General features: G+C 43.2%; 1 protein-coding gene across 2 annotated transcripts in view; it reads left to right on the plus strand.

Moving 5' to 3' along the window:
- Positions 1–16,545, plus strand: part of LOC109306374 (dedicator of cytokinesis protein 9-like) — a 98,207-nt gene extending 81,662 nt beyond the window's left edge. The window contains exon 2 of one of the 2 annotated variants that reach the window (XM_019529714.1): positions 16,376–16,545. In XM_019529714.1, the coding sequence (XP_019385259.1) occupies positions 16,376–16,519 (144 nt within the window). In that variant the 3' untranslated portion in view covers positions 16,520–16,545. The remainder of the gene's footprint in view (positions 1–16,375) is intronic. The other variant, XM_019529716.1, reaches the window with a different exon arrangement.
- Positions 16,546–24,899: the final 8,354 nt, after the last annotated feature.

The raw sequence follows: 24,899 nt of genomic DNA on the forward strand, positions 1-24,899 counted from the left end.
TAAATCACATTTATTTTGACATGCAAATGAAACACTTTTGCCTCTATTAGAAAATGGTCTTGGTGGTTAGTGATTTGTTTATTTTTATGTAGTTACAAAATGCATTCTATTACCTAAAGAAAGTGTGTGCTAAAAAGGAAATCTGATAATAGAAACTCTTCTGACACTTAATTTCATTCTTTATTCAAAGAAGCCATTAATTAAACCTCCCCGTAATACAGGTGTATTCTGATTTTTTGTGTGGATATTTATTTGAGAAATGTGAGCTAATCTTTGTTTTAGGTTTTGCTTTTTGTGTGTTTTGTTCTGTTTGAAGTGCTTAACTTTATTTGGAATAAGTTTTTGTCCCCCCGTGAATATTATGAGAAGGTGTGTAGTGTTGCAGATGTTTAAAAATGCTGAAGTTGGTCTAACATGTACATACTTACTAGAAACATAGTGGAACAGGATACTAATTTGTCCATATAATTTAAGCATTCTTTTAATTTTCAGAATACTATTTCTGTGTCCTAACATGCATGGGATACATGAGCCCTGCATGTTTCAATATATCCCACACCATATATGATGCTAATTAAGTATATATATTGTAGGGGATAGACATAAATGAAAAAGACATTTTAGAAATCAAAATTCTTGATAAACATTACATTTGACATTAGAACCTACTCACATTTAAATGTATATGCACTAACAAAAGTGATCCTCTTGTAATTTCAGTTGCCTATTTCTGTTTTAACCTCTTGTATAATGCTGCTGCCCATAATTTAATATTTGCTGCTGTAAAGATATTTATGCTAGATTTGGTTGATTTATGCTGTTCCAGAGTACAGATAATTTTGTATTTATAAATGCTGCAGCCCCTATGTAGGACACTTTTCAGAACACATCTAGAGATATGTGCTTACCTATCCCAAGGCCTCTTTTGGGGGGGCTGCACTGTTTTTGCTGCCTCTTGTTCAAAGCATATTTAATTTGTTAGCAAAAATAGTAAGGTGATTACACTGGGCCCTGTCTGGGATAATAGACTCTGAAATGGCAGTGGATCAGTTTAACTATGTTTTTTCTGGAATTAGTAGTAGGATCATGGAAAGATTGCTATTCATCTGCTCAAATAAGACTAAGATCATGTTACCTCAGGGGCCAGCAGTTAACAGCCCACAGGCCAGAACAACCCAGTTCTGGTCCAGTGTAGACTAGGGGGCTTCGGCAGTGTGTCAGTGGCAGGGGCTTCTCCTCTGCCTTCACTGGGTCCAGGCAACCATGATGCTGCAACTTCCTGCAATGTGAGCACAGCTAAATGCTGCAGTGCCCCAGTTCAGCTGCCTGCTGCCTGGAAGCTGTGCTTCTGCTGTGGGGGTAGAGAGGGTGGAAAGGAGAGCAGGGTGAAGCAATAATATTGCAGATACAGTTTTGTAAATACCTGGTCCCAACAAATCTCCCCACCACTTGGAGTCTATGCCTGTGTCACAGCTGAGGAAAGGGCAGCTGGGAGAAGTGGAGGCAGCACAGGAGCAGCTTCCTGGCCCCAGCATGAGAACAAGGAAAACCCTGCTCTGCTGGGTACACTGTTGAAGCCATCTGGCCTGCATTATACTGGAGCTGGAAGGGTGAGAAGTGGCAGCATCATGGGCACAACTGGAAGCTACCTGACTGCAACGCAGGCAAAGGTGTGGGCACAGGCAGAGCTCTGCAGACCTAGTAGCTCCATGGGCCAAATGTGGCCCACAGGCTGTACATTACTGACCTCTGTGCTACTTTGTGGAAACAACCAGAAGAAATGGCAGAAACTATACTGGCTCACTTCTTGTTTCTCAGATTACCAGACTACAGCTTTTACTGAATTGTCTTGAGGCTTAGGTTGGGATAGGAGTCAGAAATGTGGAGTTTTAGGCATGGACTAAAGTGTTGCAACCTCTTGTCTCAGAGGCCTATTTTCTTACAGTTATTCATGCCTCCCTTAATCTGCATGTTTCACTTTGTACAGTGATTTATTTAGAAATGCAATTCAAGAGCAGCAGTTAGAAAATATAGTTAGGATAGAATGGGTTGCTTCCTGTATGAAGTGTTTTCAAGGCACATTTATATATGGCCTTCTCTGATCCATGATGGCTTATGGTTCATTCCAATGTACAGTTTGCAAGGACTTGGTTTTAAAGTTTTAGGAATTCCTTGTGGGGTACTGAAACAGGTTAGTTAACTGAGAGCAGCCCGGGCTCTGTGGTGGGTGGTAGGGACCTACCCAGAGCCTGGGCCAGTTATGGCAGGTGACCAGGAGGCTGCAAGCCACTACACGGATGTCTGTGGAGCCCTGGCCTGGTTTGTTGCTGGCAGTAGGTACATGAGCCCATCAGGGCAGACAGCAGGGAAGGGGCCCAGGCTGAGCTGCCACAATAAGGATCAGGCCACTCATGGCTCCCCGGTCATCTGCCCTAAAGCAAGCGTGCACCCACTGTTGGCCCCTTTCCCACTGTCTGCCCTGAGGTGCACGTGCCAAGCAAAATGCCTTTGCATGTGCCATACTCTGATGTGTGCTGGGTTTGCCAGCCCTTGTCCCAATACATCAGATAGTATTTCTGGGATTCTGCAATTCTTATTTGAATCCCAAGGTATCCTTATCCTACGATAATTCTCATCTAGGCCTCAGTTCTTTTTTGGTATAGAATTTTTCACATCTCCCTAGCAACCTATTGTCCAGTATTGCTATCCTTTCCAAATGTACCCAGTAAATGTTTTGGAAGGAGAGGAGGGTATGGTCTTCACACCAGACAGCAGGAGAGCAATAGCAAGCAAAATGCACTTAGCAGGTTGAAGAGAAGAGACATCCATTATATTAGGCGTGGGCAAAATATGGTCCACAGGCTAGATCCGGCCTGCTAGGCACTTTCATCTGGCCCACAGCACCCGCTGACCAATTGTCCCCTGACCAGCGCTTCCACCCACAAGAGTTGGGAGCAAGGCACCCATGTATACACCCCCTCCCCCCAAACATACCCTATTGCGCCTTGCTCCCACCCTTATGGGCAGAAGGGCCTGGCCAAGCCAGTATGCAGCCTCCAGGGGACCTTCTCTGTTACCCCAGTGTCCTGCTCACTCTGGGCAGCAGGTAGGGAAGCGGTGGGGAGTGAGAGTGGGAGCTCCAGCTGGGCAGGAGCATGGAGTGTGGTGCTAGGGTTGGTGGCAGCGTGGAGCTCAGGTGGGCCAAGTGTGGGTGTGAGGGGGAGGATGAGGGGTGTGGGCCCCCCCACCCCCCCATCTACCATGGCCCTCAGGGTGGTTGTGCCAAGCACATGTGCTGGTGCCTGGTGGTGTGCAGTTCTGGCCAGCACTGCACATCATGGTGAGTGCAGCCCAACTAGGCTGCCTCTATTGTTGTTGATCCCCACTGCGCACGTGCAGCCCCCATACTCATGCACCACTGGAGGGAAGCTCCCCGTGATGGAGCCGGCTACCTTCTCTGCTGTCCAAGTCCCAGGACTCTGGTGGAAGTGGAAGGGAGCCCTGGCCTGTGCTTCCTTGCGGAGTCCTGGACCTGCATGGCAGGGAGTTGTGAAGGCTTTCCTCCAGTAGCACAAAAGTGTGGGTACTGTGCATGTGTGGCAGGGAGTGCCAGTGATAGAGGTGCCCCAGCTGGGCTGTACTCATTGCAATGTGCAGTGCTGGCCAGAGCAGTGTGCTGCTGGGCATGAGCTCCCCGAGTGTCCTCACCTGCTGCCGCTGCTGCTGCACCATGAGTGTGAGGGGGTCCTCACACCCCCCACCCTCCAACACCCCCCACAAATGCCCCACATCCACAACCTTCCCCTACAACCCTTCACATATACGCACCCTTAACATACTCTATGCCTCCCCCACACCCACAACCTTACAACCTAGTGCATGTGTGTGCGCGCGCACACACATATATACACACACAATAGAAGACTAAGAATTTATTTTGAGTTATTATGCAGTCACCTCTACATACAGTATGCAAACACAAATGACAAAAATATTTTTTGTAATTAAATTAAAATATGTTACAGTAGGTGTTTGACTTCTAGTGTATGATTTGTTTTTTTTTCCTGACTCTAAGATGGCAACCCCCCTCCCAAAAAGAGTATTTTCAGAGGGATGGGGAGGGACTTCTGGTGGCAAAGGTTGGGGAGGGCGGGAAAGGGGGGACACGCTTCCGGTCCCAAGATGGTGACCAGGGGGAAGAGCAACTGTCAAGGGGTGGGGCTACCCATGTGGCCCCCAAAGCTCACTAAACCTTGTTAAGCGGCCCTCCACCTGAAGTAATTGCCTGTCCCTGTGCTATATGGCCACTTTGCAACTTCCAGTAGACTAAAAACATGGAAAAGTTTCCTCTTTACAATGCAGCCATGCTGGTGGCCACACAGATAAAAAATGAGGCAATTGTGAATAGAAATGATCAAGAAGGGAGTTCAGATGAATATCAAACCTGCTGAACATCTCCCTGCAGGTACAGCGCTTGATTAGACCACGTGGAGCACATTTAGCCACTTCCAAGCAGGGGTCGTTAGGACTGTAGTTAAACTGTAATGATACTAATGATGCAAACACCAGGTGTGAATGTGGAGAAGACTTTTAGACTGTATAACACTTCCTGGCTTTCCCATGTATGGAAAAACAATGTGCCGATGAGAACCTTACTAAGTCTACAGATCGAACAATAGTGTGTGCCCATTTTTAGACTTGGATTTCAGCATGTTGACAGGATATGAGAAGTAATAACAGCAGGTAGTGCTATTTAGATAAATTGTGATAACCTGTGAATGTACTGCACTCCTTTGAAGGAATATTGGTTAGTAAGTGGGAGAGTTTTTTAGAACCAGTAAAAAGAATGGGGGCAATTTGGGTTAAAACCGAAATAGAAAATGTTACATTTTAAATTAGAATATACTTTTCCTTTACTGCCTGTTCTGACTTCATTTTTTTAAAACAAAGATTATTTAGGTTTTTAAGGATTTCAGGCCAGAATGTATCCATAATTATTGCCAGAACTTCAGTGGTCAGTTTTTGTTTTGTGTTTTTTTTGGTTGTTTTTTTTTTAATTCCTCATGGGGTCATAAGATCTTTCACTTTTCCAGCTAGAAGACCTCTTAGAAAAGTAGCAATGGTGTGGATAAGTTAATAAAAGGAATATTTTACTATGGTGACTTCAGGTTTGACATGTTAAAGCAGGGGTTGGTAATGTTTTTTGGGCAGAGTGCCAAAATCACCTTTATTTGTAAGATGTTGGCACACCAGGGGCAGATGTCAGGGGAGCTGTGAAGGGCCTGATCCTTGCCCTGGTAACACAGCCCTAGCCCCTTCCCTGCTGTCTGCCCCAAGGAACACATGCCAAGCAAAATGCCTTTGTGTGCCATGCTCTGGCACCTGTGCCAGGGGTTGCCTGCATCTGTGTTAGAGCATGGGCACTGTCCTTGTCGGCACTAAAAATTAACAGGCTATGCAGTACCTTTTATTTTTAGGGCTATAGAACATGGGTATGATAAAAATCATGGAAACTTTATCATTGTTTTAGATGCTAGAAGCACTAAATATCTGGATTTGACAAAGATTCTGGATTTGACAAAGTAGACTATTGCCTATGAAAACTTATGTCTCTGTAAACTACTTAGTCTCCAGTGTGCCACCCTGCCGTGCCTTCTGCCTAGGTTGACAAGGAAATTCAATTTGGTAGGATGTAGTATTGTTCATTTTAATGTGATGACTTCTGTACCTAAAGGGAAGAAGTCAACCCATAACAGAAGCAGAAATGTATTCATATCCAGAAAACATAATGTGAGTGAAGATGTTTTATCAAAAAGTTTGGGGAATTGTTTTTAATTTGATAAGGACATGTTGCTTTGTAATGTAGACTGGAGTTAAGTGAAGATGAGCTTGGAAACTTAGTTTTACTTCACTTAGTTTTGGTTTGCATGAGGCTAGGTTTACTTATACTTTTCAGAATTATTCTACAGATACTTTGGGAAAAGGTAAGAGCACACCCTTAAGCTGACCTAACTAGTCTGACAAAAAACCCTAGTGTGGAGGAGGCCATACTGATAAAGTGTTTTTGTCATCTTACTTTGTTAGGCAAAAGATAGGACAGGGGCCACCTTAGTTCCCATTATTCAGGGAAAGAAAAGAACAACTTCCTCCCATCCTGCCCCACAAGACTAACACAAATAACTACCTGTCTCGCCTCTTAGTTTATATTGTTTGGGAAGTGATATAGCTGATGTAGGCTTTGTATTGTAGATGGCCCTTGGTAAAACAGTAGAACCAGGGGATTCTAGTTTTCAGTTTAAACCAGAAAAAATGGACAAAATAGCATCATCTGGTATTAAATTGCTGTGAGAGAGCATGCAACTTTCTGTTCATTGTGTCTGTGGTTGACTCTCTTTAAATTTGTATAGTAGTAATATGGTCAGCACTTTTTTGATGTGGTTATATAACCTGGGGAAAATATTCAACTAATAAATGAGACTTTCTTAAAGTTCTAGAGTATCTGTTTAAACTTGCTTGCTAATTGAAACCTATTATTGCTCAAATATATACAATATCAATTCATGTAATACTACAAAAACTTATTTTTAGGAAATTTTAAGGCATTGCTGCTCAACCTTTTTGGCGCACGAGCCAGATGAGTGGGGCATGGGTAGTCTGTAGGTCAGATTCAGTGCATAGACTAGCCCTGCGTTCTGGGTTTGCAGCAGTAGGTTAGGACTGGCCCTGGACACTGGATCTGGAGCTATGGACTGGCCCTTCTGCTGGTCTGGGGCTGTGGGGCCATGTCATCTGGGGTTCCCTGTGGGTCCAAAAATTTAGCAACATGGAGCTGTGGAAGCATTAATGCCCCAACCACGGCTCCCCCACTGCCACATTTCTGGTGTCTTCCAAACTCCACTGTTTTTAAGGCACTACTAAATTGACCAAAACTATAAATTGCTATAAAGAGTAATTTAAAACATTAATTTTGGCATATAACCTGTACAGTTGTCCTTATGGATTACAAAACGGACGTTCTTTTTCAAAAATAAACTACTTCAAAATTTAGAAAAACTGTCTAGGTTTTCTACTGGGATGTTTTGGAAAAATAAGGTTGTTTGATTTTTGTGAAGAGCGGAGCAGAGGGTAAAATTTGTTGCGGGTTTAATCTAAATAATTGTCTTTGTAATGATAATTTCAGTGGTGTAAAGATTGCATATTTTAACACGCATCTGTTCTTCATCGGTTTTATATTTGTCAAAATCTAAGGAAATATTTCTTAAGTCAAATAACCACTGTGTGTGACTAGTGACTTCTGTTTTAAACATGACTACCTCTTTTATTCCTTCACTTTACTTGTTATCAATTTCAAATAAGCCTTCTATGTCCAAAATGCTATATATAAAAATGTATTTGCTTGGGTGGAGTGGAAGGGAGTGGAGGATTCAATTCGCATATTTCTCTTTTGGCTAAGTAGTGGTCTACAGTTTAGAAAAACTATTCAGAAAGTTTACTGGAATAGTGGGCACAGCATGAAGCATGGTTGTCCTGTGTGAGTAACAGACTTAAAGGCTCCAATGGGGCTTTATACTCAGAAGGCACTGCTGGGTGGTGCCTTGTAGATTTAATAGACTAACATGGCTATGTATTCAGCTTTTCTTCATTTTAGAGTGAAGGAACAACTGCCTTAGCAAGAGTCATAAACTAACTTCAAGTAATTCTGTACATGGTTAGAGTCTTTCTTTTACCTGAAACAACGTACCAGAAAATGATTTTTAGTGATGGAACTGAGATTAGTTTCTGCTTCCTGATGATGATGTTGATGTGGGTCACTGCCAAAATCCACATGCTGCTCTTACTGTTTTTTGTTTTCTAAATATGGTTTCAGCAGATGAAATAATCCTTCCTCTTTACTGAGATCATAGGCATCCCTGAAGATCTAACAAATAGCTTTAAAAAAGCAATGAACTTGAGTTCAGGAAACGTCAGAGAATTGTAGACAATAAAGTTTATATGAATTGTGCCAGCCACTTTACTGATGAATAGGAAGACGAGAAGGGTTTTCCTGGTTCCGTTAGGGCAGTGGCAACATTCCTGTTGATATTGGTTAGGACAGAACTTTACTCAAGATGTCTGCTCTAGAAACTCTTACGTTCTATAGAAGCTTCCTCTAGGACAGGATCCTTTTTTGATCTTGTGTGTCTAGTGTAAAGTCATGTGAAAAAAACTTCAGTTGGTCTTAGGCTAAGTACAAACAGTCAAAAAGACTGAGGTTGAATTGTTTCAATCTAGGCAGCTTCCTCTAAGCTGTGTAACTTGAACTAATAACCAACTGAACTGACATTCAGTTTTCAATTTGCAGAGGGAGCCTCCACTGGCCCAGGCCACTAGGTGGTGGATGCTACAGCACATCTTCAAGCCTGCTGGCCATTGCCAGCCTAGCCAAGTGTCCCCAAATCTCTGCTGTCCCCCCACAGGGGGTTGAGAAGTTTCCTGTTGGGGTGCTGGCTGGCCCACCTTTGGGGGAGCCTAGCCTGGGTTCCCCAGCTCAGGCAGCCCTGGTGAGCTGAGAGGAATCCTACCCTCCCTCCCAGCTGCTGATTGCTTCAGCCACTGCCATGGAAGAGAGGGGGAAGGAGTCCTCTGGGCCCAGTGCCTGCCCATGAAGCCACCTTGGGGGGGCTTCCTCCCACCCCAGCCCAGGATCCCCCCAGTCTGGGGCAGCCTCTGGGAGCAGAAGGGAGTTCTTCCCCCCTGCCCCCAACCTCTTGCTGTAGCTGCTGTATCCCAGGAGTAGCCTAGGGAGCAGAGGGAAATTCCTTTGCTCCCCTGTGTTAGTTTCGTTTCACTCGCTGCAGCTAAGGCACACCTGGCTGTAGAGGAGCAGGAGAATTTCCCTCTGCTCCCTGAAGCTGCCTGGGACTCTCAGCAGCTGAGGCAAGCAGCAATGTGGCTTGGGAGGGGAAGAATTCCCCTCAGCTCCCTGGGGCTGCCCCAGACTGGTGGACACGGTTGGGGTAGGAGGAAGCTCCCCCAAGGCAGGGGCTCCCTGGTGCCACCATGTTGGGCTCCATGGGCGGGCACCTAGCTCAGAGGTCTTTTCTTCCCCTGTCCTGTGGCAGCTGCTGAAGCAATCAGCAGCTGGGGAGGGGGAGGAGAGGGCTGCTTCCTATAGAGTCCTCGTGTCCTCTTTTTCTTCCTAAATCTCATGAGAGTAGAAGATTCCCATCATGCCTACTGGACTGCTGTCACCGGATAGTTGTCCTGGTTCTAAGGCTGTGCTTCTGACTCTTTCATGGCCTCTTTTAGGGTGCACACTTAGAACCCTGGCTTTTCCTTCCCGCCCATTTTGCTGAATTGTGATTATTCCCATGGGGCATGAATTTAGTTCAGTGGCTATGATTCTGCTTTCTCATACAGAGGCAATGATTGTCTCACAAAGTAGAGAATCACAAAGTGTGGCATATTTTAGTGGGGGCTCCAAGATCCTTTTCTGCCTCTGCACTGATGAGAATGGAGTTCCCCAGCCTGTAGGAATGGTGCTGGTTCTTCTTCCCCCAGGTGCATCACCTTGCACTTGTCAGTGTTGAAATCCATCCTGTTCTCATCTGCCCACCTCTGTAACCTGTCTAGGTCCCATTGCAGCCTATTCCTCCCTTCTAGCATGTCCATATCCCCCCACGTCTTAGTGTGACTAGCAGATTTGAACAGGGTGCTTTTTACCCCCTTGTCCAAGTCACTGATGAAGATGTTGAACAGTGCAGGCCCAAGGACCGAGCCCTGGGGGACCCCACTGCCCACATTCCTCCGGGTCAAAAATGACCCGTCCCCCACCACTCTCTGGGTGCAGCCCTCCAGCCAGTTTTGACCCAATTGACAGTGTAGATGTTGATACCACAGTCTCCTAGTTTTTTAATGAGAATGAGATGAGAGACGGTGTCGAAGGCCTTCCTAAAGTCCAGAAAGAGTACGTCCACTGCTACCCCTGCATCTAAGGATTTGGTGACCTGGTTGTAGAAGGCCACCAGGTTGGTCTGACAGGACCTGCCTCTAATGAACCCATGTTGGTTGCCCTTAAGCATAATCTCTCCTGCTGGCCCCTTGTAGACATGCGCCAGGATAATTCTCTCAAAAAGCTTACCCAAGATTGAGATAAAACTGACTGGCCTATAGTTTCCTGGGTCCTCCTTCCTCCCTTTTTTGCTTGTGTCTAGGTAGGCCATTTTGTTAGTTTTTGTTTCTTATATTTTGATTACTTGCCTTTGTGATTATTTAGGGAAGGCCCTCTGTTACCGGCTGTTATTCCTGCTGTTTTTAACCAAATCTGGTGTAACACACACAAGTGACAGGAGTTTTGCTTTCAGCAGTTTGAGATGCAGTTTCCCAGAAACCTTGCACCTATCTCCTTGAAACCTGGCAGGCTTCATGGCCTCAGCAGGGGCTAGCATGCCTGCAGTTTTCATCCAAATCTGCCAAAAAATGACAAAATTATAGGTATTCAGTGATTCATGGTTATAGTCTATGGCCAAAGCGCCAAATCTTTCTGAATCGGCACCAAATTTCCCGAAGCTGATTCGGCTGAATCAATTTGGGACAGTGATCCGAATCAAATCACTGTCTTCAGAATTGGCCGAGTCTGAATCTGAATTGAATACTCCCGTTTGCACAGGCCTACTCTCTGACTCCTGTGCTCACCTAGCTTTCTGAGGCTTAATGTCAGTGAATCCTCTTAGGTGTTCTTGTATTGAAGTGCAATTGCTCTGAACAACACAGTGGCTTTTCCCACTCAGAAAGCTAGTTTGAGGGGAATGTTCACAAAACAGGGTCTGTGATCACTTGCTGGGTGTGATTTAGGATATTTCAGTATTGCAGGAAAAATTACTGTCCAGTTTTTCATTAGCTCAAGATGAGGGGAACTGTTGCAGGAGCCTGACTATGGTGAGGTAGAGGCATAACTAGGGAGCTACCAAATTCACAGCAGAAGTGGGGTGCGCAGCAGCTCCTTTAATCTTTCATGTTCTTTCCCTTCTACCCCCACTGTTGTTGATTGGCAGAGGGGCTCCACTACTCCCTCCTGATCAGTGGGGAAGCAAAAACCATGGTTTTAAATATGCTGTGTGTTTTGTCTCCTCACCGGTCAGCAACAAGAATTGGGACCACTGGGGTCCCTCAGCCAATCAGTGGCAGGAAGCAAAAGCGGCACCATGTTTAGAACTGTAGTTTTCGCCTCCCCACTGATCAGGAGCAAGCTGCAGGTTAGCCCCTCCATCAGTGGTGGAGGGGCACAAGGGGGAACCTGGAAGATTAAATGACCCACAGTGCACCCCATTTCTGCCATGAATTCAGTAGGTCCCTAAGCATACCTGAGAATTTTAGCACCGGGGTGAGGAGTAGGGCGAGAGTCTCACCAGAGACTTGAAAGACCCCATGGCACACATTCTCCCTGGGGACTGTTGCTACTACTGCCCCATGGGCTCCCTGCACACTGGCAGTGACTTCATGCTGTCACTGCTGCTGCTGGACCTGTCCCATAAACTCCCCACATGCTGCTGTGGCTGTACATTCTGGCATCTCCTGTAAATTGGTACCTGGGCTGTTGTCCTGTTCTCCCAGCTCTTGTTACATTACTGTGCTGTGGAGCCTTGATTACCTGACCAGGTGGACCTCTGAGGATTCTTCAAAAAAAGGTTGAACTGGAGTGAGGGATGCCTCTTTCAGAAAGTTTTTCTAAATAGTCTATATTCTCTTGTGCCTTATCATTAAAGAACAAGGCATTCAAAAGTCCTTTGCAAAAGCCGTGTCTACAGTTGTTCATATGCTACACTTATCAAATGTCCCCTGAAGAGCTGTGCTACATATCAGAAAGCTTACCCCTCTAGTTTTGAGTTCTCAGAAAGATGCATTTAAGCTATTAGAGTTTTATTTGGTGGGAGTGGGGAGGGGAAGGTCAGTACTGATGCTAGCTGGGCCTACAACTGTTGAGTTCTGGAGCGTATTTTCTGTGAGGGAGGTTTATCAGGAAATGGGCCAGAGAGGAAAAAAAGGAAACCGTGCAACCTCCTGAGATCCAGAGCTGCTCAGAGTCTGTGGGGACCCAGAATAGTAGTTGGTGTCCAGAGGGGGAGAATTTTGCATAGGTTTATGGGTCTTTATAATCTACGTAATGTTCTTTTAATGTAAGTAATGATTAAAACCATTTCCTAATTCTTAAAGTAACATTATCCTTTTATACTACATGTGTACTGCACTTTTGTTGCTCTAGTTTTGTTTAAATTAAGCTTCTGTGCCATACATATAACACAGAAATATTATTTCCTCCTTTAGTATCCTTCCAGCATACATATAAACAATTGCTATTTCTTTTTCTAGTCACTGTTTACACCCTGTTCTTGTTTCTCATGAAAAGCTCTACTTTCCAAATTTTTTTAGTTTTTTTTTTTTTTTTTCATTCTTTTTGAATTCCCTACAGTATTTTAGCATTCACTTAACAGGAAGGTTACCATGTGGTAGATATTAGAAAGTCTGAAGTCAAAGTTCTGAGTAACCTATAAACTAAACTTGAACTTTGGTAACCATTTTCTAGTGGGGGAAAAAACCCGTTTCGAGCCTTGTTTTAAAAACTTGATTTATTTGCCTCATTTGAGGAGAGAGATTGTTTGCAGTTTTTGAAGTAGCCATGATCAGTATCTAGGTTTCTTGTTTTTAAATAGAATGAGTAATTTGATGATAAGCAACAATTGCTGCATAGGGTTAGTTTTTAGCTAGTTACCATACATCTGAATTTTCCTGGACATATCTTCTTTTTGGATCCTCCCATCTCTGTCCAGGCAGTTTTTTAAAATATCAACAAATGTTTAAGATTTTTGCTCTGCTCAGTATCAAAGTTTTCCCCAGCACTTCACAGGTTGCCCTAGCAAGGAGCTACTTGAGGCTGGCAGGAGGGCAATTGGAGGCAGGGCTGACGTGCAGCCAGGCAGGGTGGTGGGAACAGCCCCAGCAGCTGCATATAGGTAAGTGTATGGGGGGCAGAGGTTGGAAGCTGTCTGGGCACTAGGGTGTGCAACAGGGTTGGGGAGTTGGGGAGGAGCCTGCCTCTCCAGCAGGAGAAGGGGGCAGTGGTAGGGAGCCTTCAGGGGCATCAGGGAGCTACATGGCTGGCTGGTTGACACCAGGGCCGGGAGGGGCAGGGTAGCCAGGAGACACTGCAGGTCTAGGGGGGAGCAGGGGCTTGTAGGTCAGGAATGAGGGGCGCTGGCAGGGCTGTTGGGGGGAGAGGGGATGTGGGTCAGGAGAGAGTGGCAGGGCTGGTGGGCTATGGCTTGGGAGTGAAGGGGGGAAATGTGGGTCTGGAGCACAGGGCACAGGCAGTGCAAAGGAGCCGCAGGTCGGGAGTGAGGTATATCAGCAGGGATGGGGGAGGGGACTGCAGCATGGTCTGAGAGGTGGGGTACTGTGGGTAAGGAGTGAGGGGAGCAGCAGGGTTGGGGGGCTGTGGCTTGGGAGTGAGAGACAGGGGCAGGGCATGGCCATATTACTGCCTCCTGTCCTATTTCCTTCCCCCACCCCAACAGGTGTCATCTTTTTTGAAACTGGGAATATAGTAACCTTACTTTAGTAGAAATTTAAAAGATTATTAAACACAGGAAAATAAAGAAAATAGATCTTATACAGTTATAACTCTACTGTAATGTGAGATTCTTCCCTGCTTATAAGTGTGGAATATTCTTTCTTGCAGATTTCTAACTGATTCTAGTGAAGGTAATGTGCTGATCTTGCTCAGCAAAGTACCAAAATCTGGTTGCTCTCTGCAGTGGTATAGAAATGTCTTCCTAAATCTTCATCCAGGTGTCCATTGTTTGCATGTTACAATACTGTGGTATTTCAGTTTTCACCACAGCAAAAACATTGTAAAACTATCCATACTTTGCATTATTCTATAGAATCTGAAATTACATTAAGTATTTCTAGGCTTGCTAGTTGTATAGAAAGTTCTTCACAATTATAAATCCTGAGGTCCCTTCCAGCCCTGATGTCTATGAAACATGCTGCTCATCACCTTTGGGCAAGATTTAAACAGTGTAACTTTTAAGAAAAATGTAGTAATGAAGATCGCGTTGCTGCTTCTAGGAATTGGATGTAGGAGAGCCTTGAATTTAGGTTTGAATTCTTCAAAGTTCCAAAAAAAACCCTTTGTTCTCAAGCATCCAGACATTTGTAGAGAAATTTGGGATTTTTCTACAAAAGGAAATTTAACTGGCATAATTATAGCTAGTCATGCCAGTATATTCTCTTTCCTCCCCCTCACCCTACCCCCAAAGTAGGTGATTTGATTTTATTCTGAAATATAGTGTCTATATGGGAGAGTATTATATCTGTAATGTAATTATTTTTCTGTTACATCAGTCAGTTTCTCAGTACAGACAAGCCTAATAAAAACACTCTAAGTTATGACAGTACTAATGTGACCTTTAAGGATCTGAAACATTCAATATTGAATCTCTACATTGGATACACTGTAATATCATCTATGCTTTATGCCTTATTAGTGACTGTTGCTTTGATCAAACCTGCTGACTCGGTTAATACGGAACATAAAGTAAACAGGGTTTTTTTGTTTTTTGTTTTTTTTTAAGGTTGTCTTTGCAATGAAGGTGGCATGGGTGAAAGGTTACCTTTAGGTATGGGGTGTGTCCCACTGCAAAATCAAATCCATGCCAAACATATGTGCCTGCCTCCACTAATGTAGTATTTACCCATGTGAGAAACTAGGGGCATGTGTAGACTAAATGGGGGCCCTAAATTGAAGGGGTGGGTTTTTTAAAACAGTGCTTCAGTTTAGGGTGAAGTAAACCCCTGTGTTGTGTACACCTGTGTACCTGTGTAACCTGCCTCTGGTGGCGGGGAGGGGAGGGCAAGCTGCTGTAAGGTGGAGCGGTCCCTGGGCTCCTGTGGGTTGTGGGGCTGGTGCTTCCTTCTGCGGCAGCGGTGGTACCTGCTCGCAGGCATCTGGTTTGGGCAGTCCCGTGGGGTACCACAGCTGCAGAGGGAAGGACCATGTCCCCATGCAGCTCAGGCAGGCAGGCTCCAGGGGGGCAGGGGGAAAAGATCAGACTTGCCAGTTTTGTTTTGTTTTGGTTTTTTCCTTCAGTGAAGTCTGTCTTCCCAGGCTGTTGCCAGGCTGCCTGCACAGCCCCTGAGCCACATGGAGCCCAGTGGTTTGCTGCGGCTGTACAGCAACAAACTAAAACTCATCAGAGGTGTTTTAGGTTGCTGTGCCCCAAAGTCACTTAAGGCACATTATGCTGGCAAATGTGCTACAGTGGCTGGAATTAATGCATAATACGCCGCCGACACGTGCAAATACCAACACCATTTTAAAGCGGTGCAAGAGCATTTAAGCCGCTTTAGTGTTTTGCACACATGCACCCTGCTTTGTCTACATGCACCCTAAGACAACTGGGGTATATACCATGCCTTTTTTTAACACACTCTAGCTTCTCTGATCTATGAATTCTTTCCTTGTGTATTGAGGGCAGACTTGTTTGTCCTTACAGAAATGCTTTTGGTTTGCCGACTCATTAAAATAAACCACTTCTTAGTGTTCTGAATTTGATTATTATTTACCTTGTTCAGAAATCCACCTCAGTTCCAGCATTTGGCCATCTGGTAGCACAGTGCACAGGGAAGATGATTTTCCCACATGGTGATGTGAAGCACAGTAGAAATGTAATAGGCCATGTACCAAATCAGTATTTAAATTTTAAGTGGTTTCTGGTTTAGCAGAAGGAAACGGGTAGCAAGGAAGACAAAAAACCCTATGGGAATTTGTGGGCAGGCACTAGAAGATGGTCAGCAGGAATGTGGATTATCCTGTGCCCATTGCAAAGTAAGAAAACTACCAGCCTGGGCTGAAACAAATCCAGGTTCATATCAGTACCCATCTCTGACAGCTACCTAATATTAATGTTTCCCTTAACCTTATCCTATCCACACACACAAGCCTCCAACAAATGTACTGGTGACTGAAATCATTTAAGGGCAACATTAGGTGAGATCCCAGTTTAATTTTGTAGTGAAGATATAAGCTAAGTGGGTATTACCCTAATCTCCACTCCTGGCCGACTTCTCTGTCCCCAGTGCTTTTCGTCTGGGCATATCACATCCACTTACACCCTTTGGTATATTTATATGTAAACATCCATTACTGTGTTTGAGCTGTATTGCATGATGCAAGTTTAGAATTTGTATGTATGAGTGCTGCAGGCTTGTGTGAGAGCTGAAGTCCCAATTTTGTGTTGGATAGCTTTATTATAAGTCAGTGTTTAGATTGAAAAGAAAGTGCACAATTACAATTTTTACAGTACATTTTAGAGTCTCTTTTGTTTTCTTTTTCCAGGCAAAACCAAAGCTAATTGAACCAATAGACTATGAAAATGTCATCGTCCAAAGGAAAACACAAATTATAAATGATGCTCTACGTGAGATGCTTCTTTTCCCTTATGATGACTTTCAGGTAATTATTCAATTTCCTTTCGACTGAAATTTTTAAATGGTGGTGTAAATGTATATATAAACAAGCAGTAGCAAAGGAATAGGGAAAGTATTAAAACAATATTTTTATACTTAAAGATCTTACTATCATTTGAGTTCTCAGACATGCCTTTTTCTTTTATTGCTTGGTTCTAGTGCATACTGATAACCCCTCCATTCTTTTGGGATGTATTAGGTTACATTTCTGCATCTCACTCAGTATTCTCACCATTTGAGACAAATGGTCAGACTAATAGTTCTCATTACATTTTAAATGTCACCTGTGTTTTTGGTTTTTTCCTGTCAAATTAAGATCTGTTCTTTATACCTAGGAATCGGGAAATTTCTTTAAAAATCATGATTTTTTTTTTTTAATTGTAATCTTTTTTTAATGCATGTGGTCATGCCCTAAGTCGACCTTTCGCCCCACAGCAGTGAAAAATATAACCCTTTCTTAAGTGTAGCTAAGGTTTTCCTGTAATCTGAGGTCTTCGCGGGTTTAGACTTTTAAGAAAAACACTAAACTTTGTGGCTTTTGTGAGCCCTTTGTCTAATACAGGGAGATTCTGTATGTAAAAAATAATGTAAATTAGAATTGCCCTTCACTGCAGCATCTGGCTGTTACCTTTTTTTTTTTTTTTTAAATAGAATTTTTTTTGTGGAAATCTCCACGCTTTTTGTGGAGATTTAATTAATTTATATATACAGAACATAGTACACAGTAATTATCTTCTAAAGCCATGTACATCATTGGAGATGATAAAGAAAAATCAAGCTTAAAGTAATCTACCAGTTTTCTACGCTAGTAGTCCAGAAGGTATACCAGCATTAGCAACAAAAACGTGACTGCAGTTTGTGTAGATCTACCCAAGTAAAGGCCATTGTAGCCTGTATTTGATTTTTTTTTTCTGTCTCTAGCTCATTCTCTCTCCTATGTCTTGCTGTGTCTGTTCCTACTGTCTCTTGGCACATGCACTTTAAACTGATAAGTAGAATAGATGAGAGAGAAACATGGACTGTGACTAGATAGTCACATGGACCATGGTGCTAGAACTAAAAGAAGGTATGACAAGCCTTCTCAACCTCTGGTTGTTAGAGACTGGTGTATACTCTGAAGCCTGAAATTTAATCTCTTCCAAGATTTGTTGGTATGAATTTCTTGACTTTAGATATTCTTGTTATCCCCATAAGTCTGAGGTCTCTTCTTGAGTATAGCTAAGGATTTGGCTGCCACAACACTTTAGTAGTGAGTTCAAAAGTTTGTCTAGATGTTATGTGAAGACAAGTATTTCCTGTGGTTGGTTCTGAATCTGCTGCACTTCAGTTTCATTGACTATTACCTTGCTCTTGTATTATAAGAGAGGGAGGAAAAATTCTTCTATCCTGTTCATTCTTGTATATACTTCTATGATGTCATTTTATGTCTCTAAAATGAAAAAAAGACATTTTCCAGTTTTTCATGTGGTTCTATTTTATCATTTTTCCCTTTTCTTTGAATCTCTTCTAATTTTGGAATAGATGTTTTGAGACCCAGTATAAGTCTGTACCACGATGGGTAAACCCACAGCCACTGTGTGTCACTTGAGAGCTGGAGGCAGGGCAAGTGGAGAGGAGAGGAGATGGGTGAGGCAGAGTCTAGGGCTGGAGGGATATATTGCGACTTACCAGGTAAGTGCTGCTCTGGCTGGGAGGGCAGCTTAGACTATGCCCTGTTCAAATGCTCCACAGTAAAGACAGCCCAGCCAGAGGCGCTGGCCAGAAACATCACTGTGCTACCTGGCTGGAACAGGGTGAGAAGGGCAGAGGGGGAGAATGGCTCTGCGCTGCCTGGCTAGAAGGAGGAAGTGAGGCGGGAGAGGGAAGAAAACAGTGCACAGGACCTAGTTTGGAATGGGCGGGTGGCCCACAGGCCCACTAAGGAGGGAAGGGGGAGAACATATCAGTGCAGGATACAAACTGCAGCATATGGGTCTTTCTCTCCCTGGTACTGGTAAGACTGATTATCTTCCTACCCTCTCCCCATTCTTCGGCACTTGTCAACCCTGCACATGCACCTCAGTGCGGGGGGTGTTTTGCTGAGTGCACAAAAACTGTTATTTGTGCCTTTGCTCAGGTCCAGCCCATCCTGCTAGTCTCAATTCAGCAACAAGGTCAGAGTCTGGAGAACCCAGTGAGAGTGAGACTGGCTTTGTCATTGTCCCTTGTCCCCAGAAACACATCAGTGCAGCCCTATGTGCCCCAGTACTGTCCCACACTGAGCCCTCTGTTCCAGTTATGCTTAGACCTGGGGTTCCAACAATACTGCCCCACAAGTTGTTGTCAACCCCAAACCCCATCATGACACTAGGATCCCATGTGGTGGCACTGCCTTAGAGCCAGCCCTTGGGGACACCTCATCCCGCTTCCCCCATGGAATCATCTATATCCTGAGGGTGCTGCCCAGTTTGGCCCTTATTTGGCCCTACTTGGAGTGACTTTCCTTCCTTTTTCATGTCCCTGTGACAAGGTATTTAGTAGAATTTCCAGCTTGCATTGAAATCTGGCAGGGCTGCGCCATGATCTCTTCTGCTATGGCCTTGAACTTGTGATGTACTGCAGGCAGCCGCTATGTGACATGGGAGCCTCAGGCACTCAGTGGAATGGAGGCAGGGCTGTGCAGTGGAGAGGTATTAGGATGTTTCTACAACAGGTGTCACTGCCAAGAGTCAGGTTAAGACTTCATGGCTGTGGAGCTGCTGGTAAATTTAAGGGCTTTGGTTCCTCATTTTCCATATAAAACTGCATTGTTTGCAGGGACAGGAAAAGGTTAACTTGGCTCTTGATGGTGACAACTCTCTCAGCAGTGTTGTGACACTACTTTGCTCTGAGTGTCTGGAGACTCGAGGCCCCCCCCGCCACCATTCTGGTGCCATGGGGCACAGATTCCATCAGGTATGCCTGAGGGGTGGGGATCAGGGTGACACTCAGAGGTGGGGCACACTTGTCAAGGTTGCTCACCACTGGTGTATACCATGTTCTGAGTAAGGTTGACGCTGCTGTCAGAGAAATAAACCCAACCCACTTATGCTCAGGCTCACAGATTGGTAACATAAAACACTTGGTGTGTTCTTGAGAGCAGCCACTGCTCCAGACATTCCGACTTCAGCCTGAGCATACGGTTAGGAATGATTTCTTCAATGGTATATCAAAGTGCTGTATAGATTTACCCACAGTGGCCAGTGCTACACATAGTATTCTAGGTGTGGCGAAACTGTCTTAAGTATTGGCCTGTTTTCCCTATACTTAATCTTTTCCTGTTGCATCTCAACACCTTGGGTTTTTTATTTAATGGCCAACTACACATTGAGCTGAGGTCTACATTGAGCTGATCACAAAGATGTCTATCTGTTTTTCCTGAGTTCCTCTTAAGATGATTATGTGTAGCTGGGGTAATTAGGAAGACCTCTGTGTACATTTTAGGCAGTTCTTTATAGTTGGAAATTCTGACCATTGTATAGAAATCTGCTCAAGCCATTTCCGCTTTCAGCATTCAATTTTTATTTTTATCCAAGTGTTTTTCCTCTTGCTTAGATTAAACTGATTACAATCTCAAAACTACTAAACAGTGTAGGAAGCCAAGCCCTACTAATTACAAAGGCCTTGGATGTAAAGTTAGGTTTTTTTTAAATTATGGCTGGGCATTAAGTAGCTGCAAAGTGTGTCTTTTGGTTGGGGTTCTGCCTTTTTACAGCTTGATAGTGTGAAGATGTTAGTACTCTAAGTGAGCAGGACAAAGGTGCATTGTTGAGATTTTGTTCAAAACAAATTTATTGCATTTGTCCTTCACACTTATTTGATGGTGAAAGATGCATTTAATTGGTAGGATTAAACAAATTTTTAAGGCAGCGCTTAACTTGAGACATTGATTATTGGGATCATCTGTTTCATTTGATTGGTTAAGCTGTTTATAGTATTTTACAGGTAAAAATTCATCTTTGCTAACATTTACTGTTACAAAACCAGTATGTTCAAACTGCTTTTCTGTTGTTACTACACCTAACAGAATCTTACCTAAAATACATTTCATCATTTGTTTTGAGTTATTTCCTGTTTATATGATTAACATGGCCATATTTTGTTTTAATATATTTTAAGATGTTGTTCTTTATCAGAACCTTTGCTTACCTGGCTCATTCTATTTCCACTAGAGTAATTAATAAGATACTTGAGAGAACCTTAAAAATTTGATAATACAAAGCAGTTCACTTCAACATTTTGTATTTTGGTTCAGTTTAGTACTCAGTGAAAATCTGTTTCTACCATGTTTATTTCCAGCAGCCTGAACTGTGTTTTAATCTTTTTTTTTTTTTTGTCCATAGTACATTATTCCTGTAATAATCATAGTAGAGGTGTCAAGAATTAAAGGAAGGCTAAAATGAATTTCATTTATAAGGTGAGGTGTTCAAATGCCATTGAGAATCTTGTGCAGCAGCAGGCAGTGGTTCGTAGTGCTCTGTTTCAAGTCTCTGGGTGCATCTACATGGGCAATAATGTGACACGATAAACCCAGGAGCAGTTTGCTCTGGAGTCAACTGTTCCTGGCGCAGTGTCTACATGTGGGCCTGGGACAGCAGCAATTTGAGCTAGGGCAAAGCAGGCCCCTGACGGGCTGGGATGACGATGCAATTTATGCCTCTGGTCACCATGTATGCATGCTTCAGCACAATAAAGTACCTTGTCATAAGATAGTACTGTCTCTGACAGTACTGTCCTACCATGGAGTTAATTAGTTTACTATAGATGGTGATGCTTTACTGCGGAGCTAATTAATGTACTCTGCAGTAAAGTACATGTGTAGATGCCTGTGAAAGCTAGCCATTGGAAGGGGCAGAAAGCAAGGCCATAATCTACCTCTTCCATCCTGACACTTCTCCACCTCACTTAGAACTGACTTTATACATGGAAAGATTTGTCTAGTCCAAGAGAGTTCCTAGGGTGAATTTTGTCCAAGTCAAGAATCTTCCTTGGGAATGGCTGTGGCACATATACCTTGTTTTGGTCATATGTGAGAGGCATATATGCAATATATTCTTGTGTAGAATCATTTAGTGTCAGTTTAATGTCCTTCATAACTGCTAAATAAACTTTCTGATTTTTCTTGAATTTTCTAGTCCCAAACCTTTTATTTTTTTCAATATTCACTTTCACAACTGAGTATTAAAGTTGAAGCATTGCTGCGAATTTTTTTTGTTTAACCCTTGCTTTTACAAAAGCTAAGTCACTTATGAGCAGGGATCTTGGGCGTCTCTGATTTAAAAAAACCAAACAAACAAACCCCAATTATCAGTTTAAAAAAAAAAAAGTAACCCCAAATCCATATTTGAGTGTGAGGATTTAGGGTTACTTTTTTAAAACTGAAAATCAGGGATTTTTTCAAACTGGAGAAAATCAGGATCCCTGCTTATGAGTTAATGCCCACTCTTGGCAAGATCATGAGCACAAAAGTAGTACAGATAGTTTCCTTACTATCAATAATAAAGTCTCTCTTTTTGGAGTCAAGGCATCTATTTCATCATCAGAGAACATAATCTGCTGCTTATCCTTCTCGTAATAGTAAACCAGAGAAATTTGACCATGTAAAGTGTGATTTGTAAAGAGGATGGAGATAAATTGTGGGGGGGGTGTTGTTTTTTTTTATAGCTGAAGGGGACAGGATTAGGAGCAGTGGCAACAGACATGAAGATTAGGAAGAAACTTCTGACTTACGAAGGTGCTTAACCATTAGAACAGGCTGCCTAAATATGGTGTGGAGTCTCCATCCCCAGAAATTTTCAAGCAGGGTAGATAGATACTTGCCTGGGATGGTTTAGTCGGAGGCAAATCCTTCCTTTAGTAGCAGATGACCTCTGTGAGGTGGTTTCCAGCCCTATTTATGATCATTTGTGCAAGTGGAGAGGACATAGTTATCTGCCTATGGGAAATTATACTGGAAGTGAGACTTGGAGTAGCAGAAGCAACTCACTGATGTAGGAGGCTGATAGCTGAGCACGCTTTGTTTTCTTCTCTAATAGCAACTGCTACTGGGTCTACTGGAAGGGAACTTTGCTCTGTCTTCCCAAACAATGACACATGGCATAGGGAAATAGGAGGGAATGTTTGAGTATATCCATGGGTCAAAAACCTGTTTGAAGGAGAGCAGAGGAAGTCTTAGAGCTCTTCAGTCACTACTGAAAAAAACTGAAGGGAGTTTAGTGGCTTGAGTGGTTTCACAGTTCTCTAGCTGGTTGATGAAACTAGTTGAAAGTCAGATTTACATTTAATTAAATGGACTAAAGTGTACTTTTCTGGCCCCAGATTGACAGTGAGTGGAGACTGCAGATTCTTTCTCTCTCTGCTTTTGTACAGTTACCTGTGACAGCTCTGTTCATTTTCTGGCAGCAGATATGCTTGGTTCTGTTTTATGCCAGTACACAAGATTACCTGGGCAGACTGGTAGCTTTTCACTTCATCTTCTCCTTATTCTCCCCTGGCACATTCCTGTCCAAGAAGAAACATGTTCTCTGTTTCTTTTGCCTCTTTTGGTTTTTGTGTAGCTTTGCCAGCTACTCGTTTTGAGCATTATCGTTTGCTTTCTGCATGAATTCCAAAAGGCTCTGTCCTGTGCCACCACATCTTCCTTTTACAGTCCATTGTCTGTGGTTTTGGCTATAAACTGTACCCTGATTTATAATTGACCTGTTCACCCTGATTTGTCCGACTCTGCTTCAAGCTCTCTTCATATGCTTCTTTTTCATTTTGCTGTACTAGGCAGCCTGGAAGTTGTTCAAAAGCTAAACAGTATTTCTCACCAATAAAAACATATTTAATTGTTATAAGTGAGCTGCCTGCTGGTGTGGTGATTGGTCTGCTTAATAGAGATTTAATTTGAAATTTCAGCTGAGTGGGGTTTTAACTACTGAACATGTCTGTAACTTATAGTTTGTAGGGTCGGAAGGGACCTGAGCAGATCATCTAGTCCAACCCCCTGCCATGGCAGGAAAGAATACTGGAGTCAAATGACCCCAGCAAGATGTTCATCTAGCCTCCTCTTAAACACCCCCAGGGTGGAAGCCTGCACCACTTCTCTTGGAAGCTGGTTCCAGACCCTAGCCGCCCTGACTGTGAAGTAGCGCCTCCTGATATCTAACCTAAACCTACCCTCTGCCAGCTTGTGACCGTTATTCCTGGTCACTCCTGGCGGTGCTCGGGGAAACAGTGACTCCCCCAATGCCTGCTGATCCCCCCTGACTAGTTTATAACAGGCCACAAGATCCCCCCTCAGCCTTTAGGGCCTGCCCTGCTGTCCCCTGATCATACGAGTGGCCCTCCTCTGGACCCTCTCCATGCTGTCCACATCCCTCTTGAAGTGTGGCGCCCAGAACTGGACGCAATACTCCAGCTGCGGCCTGACCAGTGCCACACAGAGGGGGAGGATCACCTCCTTGGGCCTGCTCGAGATGCATCTGTGGACACATGCCAAGGTGTGGTTGGCCTTCCTCACTGCCTCTCTACACTGCCGGCCCATGTTCATCTTGGAGTCAATGATGACCCCTAGATCCCTTTCCGCCTCCGTGCTTATTGTAACACAGTTTTACTTGATATGTTTTAAAATATTGATTTCTTTTATTAATATAAAAATAGGATGGATTATTTGTACATATTAGTATTTGTAAGTCTTTCAGTGCAACAGAGATGACATTTCTTTGTAAAAAGGGTGGCTGTTACCAGGAACAAACTCAGAAATGTTGGGTGTAACGGTTTGCTTAACACTCTTAGGGTACAATACTTGGAAAAATTTTGAGTTCATCAAAGGTTTTGATGGAAAATTTAATATATTATTTTGAGTTCAGCCACTTCCATTTTTGCATTTGTGCACCATCTTAATTTACTGCTTGAAAACCAGTTTTTTAATGTGGATATAAGATATAAAATGTTGTGTTGCCCAAAAATAGAATTATTTTGGTTGTGTATTGTAAACTATTTTTAAATTAATTTTTAAACATCAAGTTACACATATACCTGCTTTAGCAGATTATCTGTATTGTGAACAGAGGGCATATTTATCATGTTTTAGAAACCACTTAAATATAGTGATCAACCCTACTTCAGAAACTATATGGGACTGATCCAAAACTACTTAACTAAATGGAAAAAACTTCAATATGCTTTAGATTTGTATCATCCCTTTTCAACCTTTTAGAAGAGTAAAGTGGTGCAGAAATGAAGTTCATAATCAGGCTTCAAACTTATTATATACTAGTCATTGGACAAGTATTACAAAATCAATCCATTTATCATACTTGTTTCGTTACTCAGCACTAATAGGTCATAGAAAAGTGAATGCTGGTTTTCATTATAGATTTATTTTTTTT

Source organism: Crocodylus porosus, unplaced genomic scaffold (genome assembly GCF_001723895.1).
Source record: "Crocodylus porosus isolate Cpor-Errol unplaced genomic scaffold, CroPor_comp1, whole genome shotgun sequence".
NCBI lineage: Eukaryota > Metazoa > Chordata > Crocodylia > Crocodylidae > Crocodylus > Crocodylus porosus.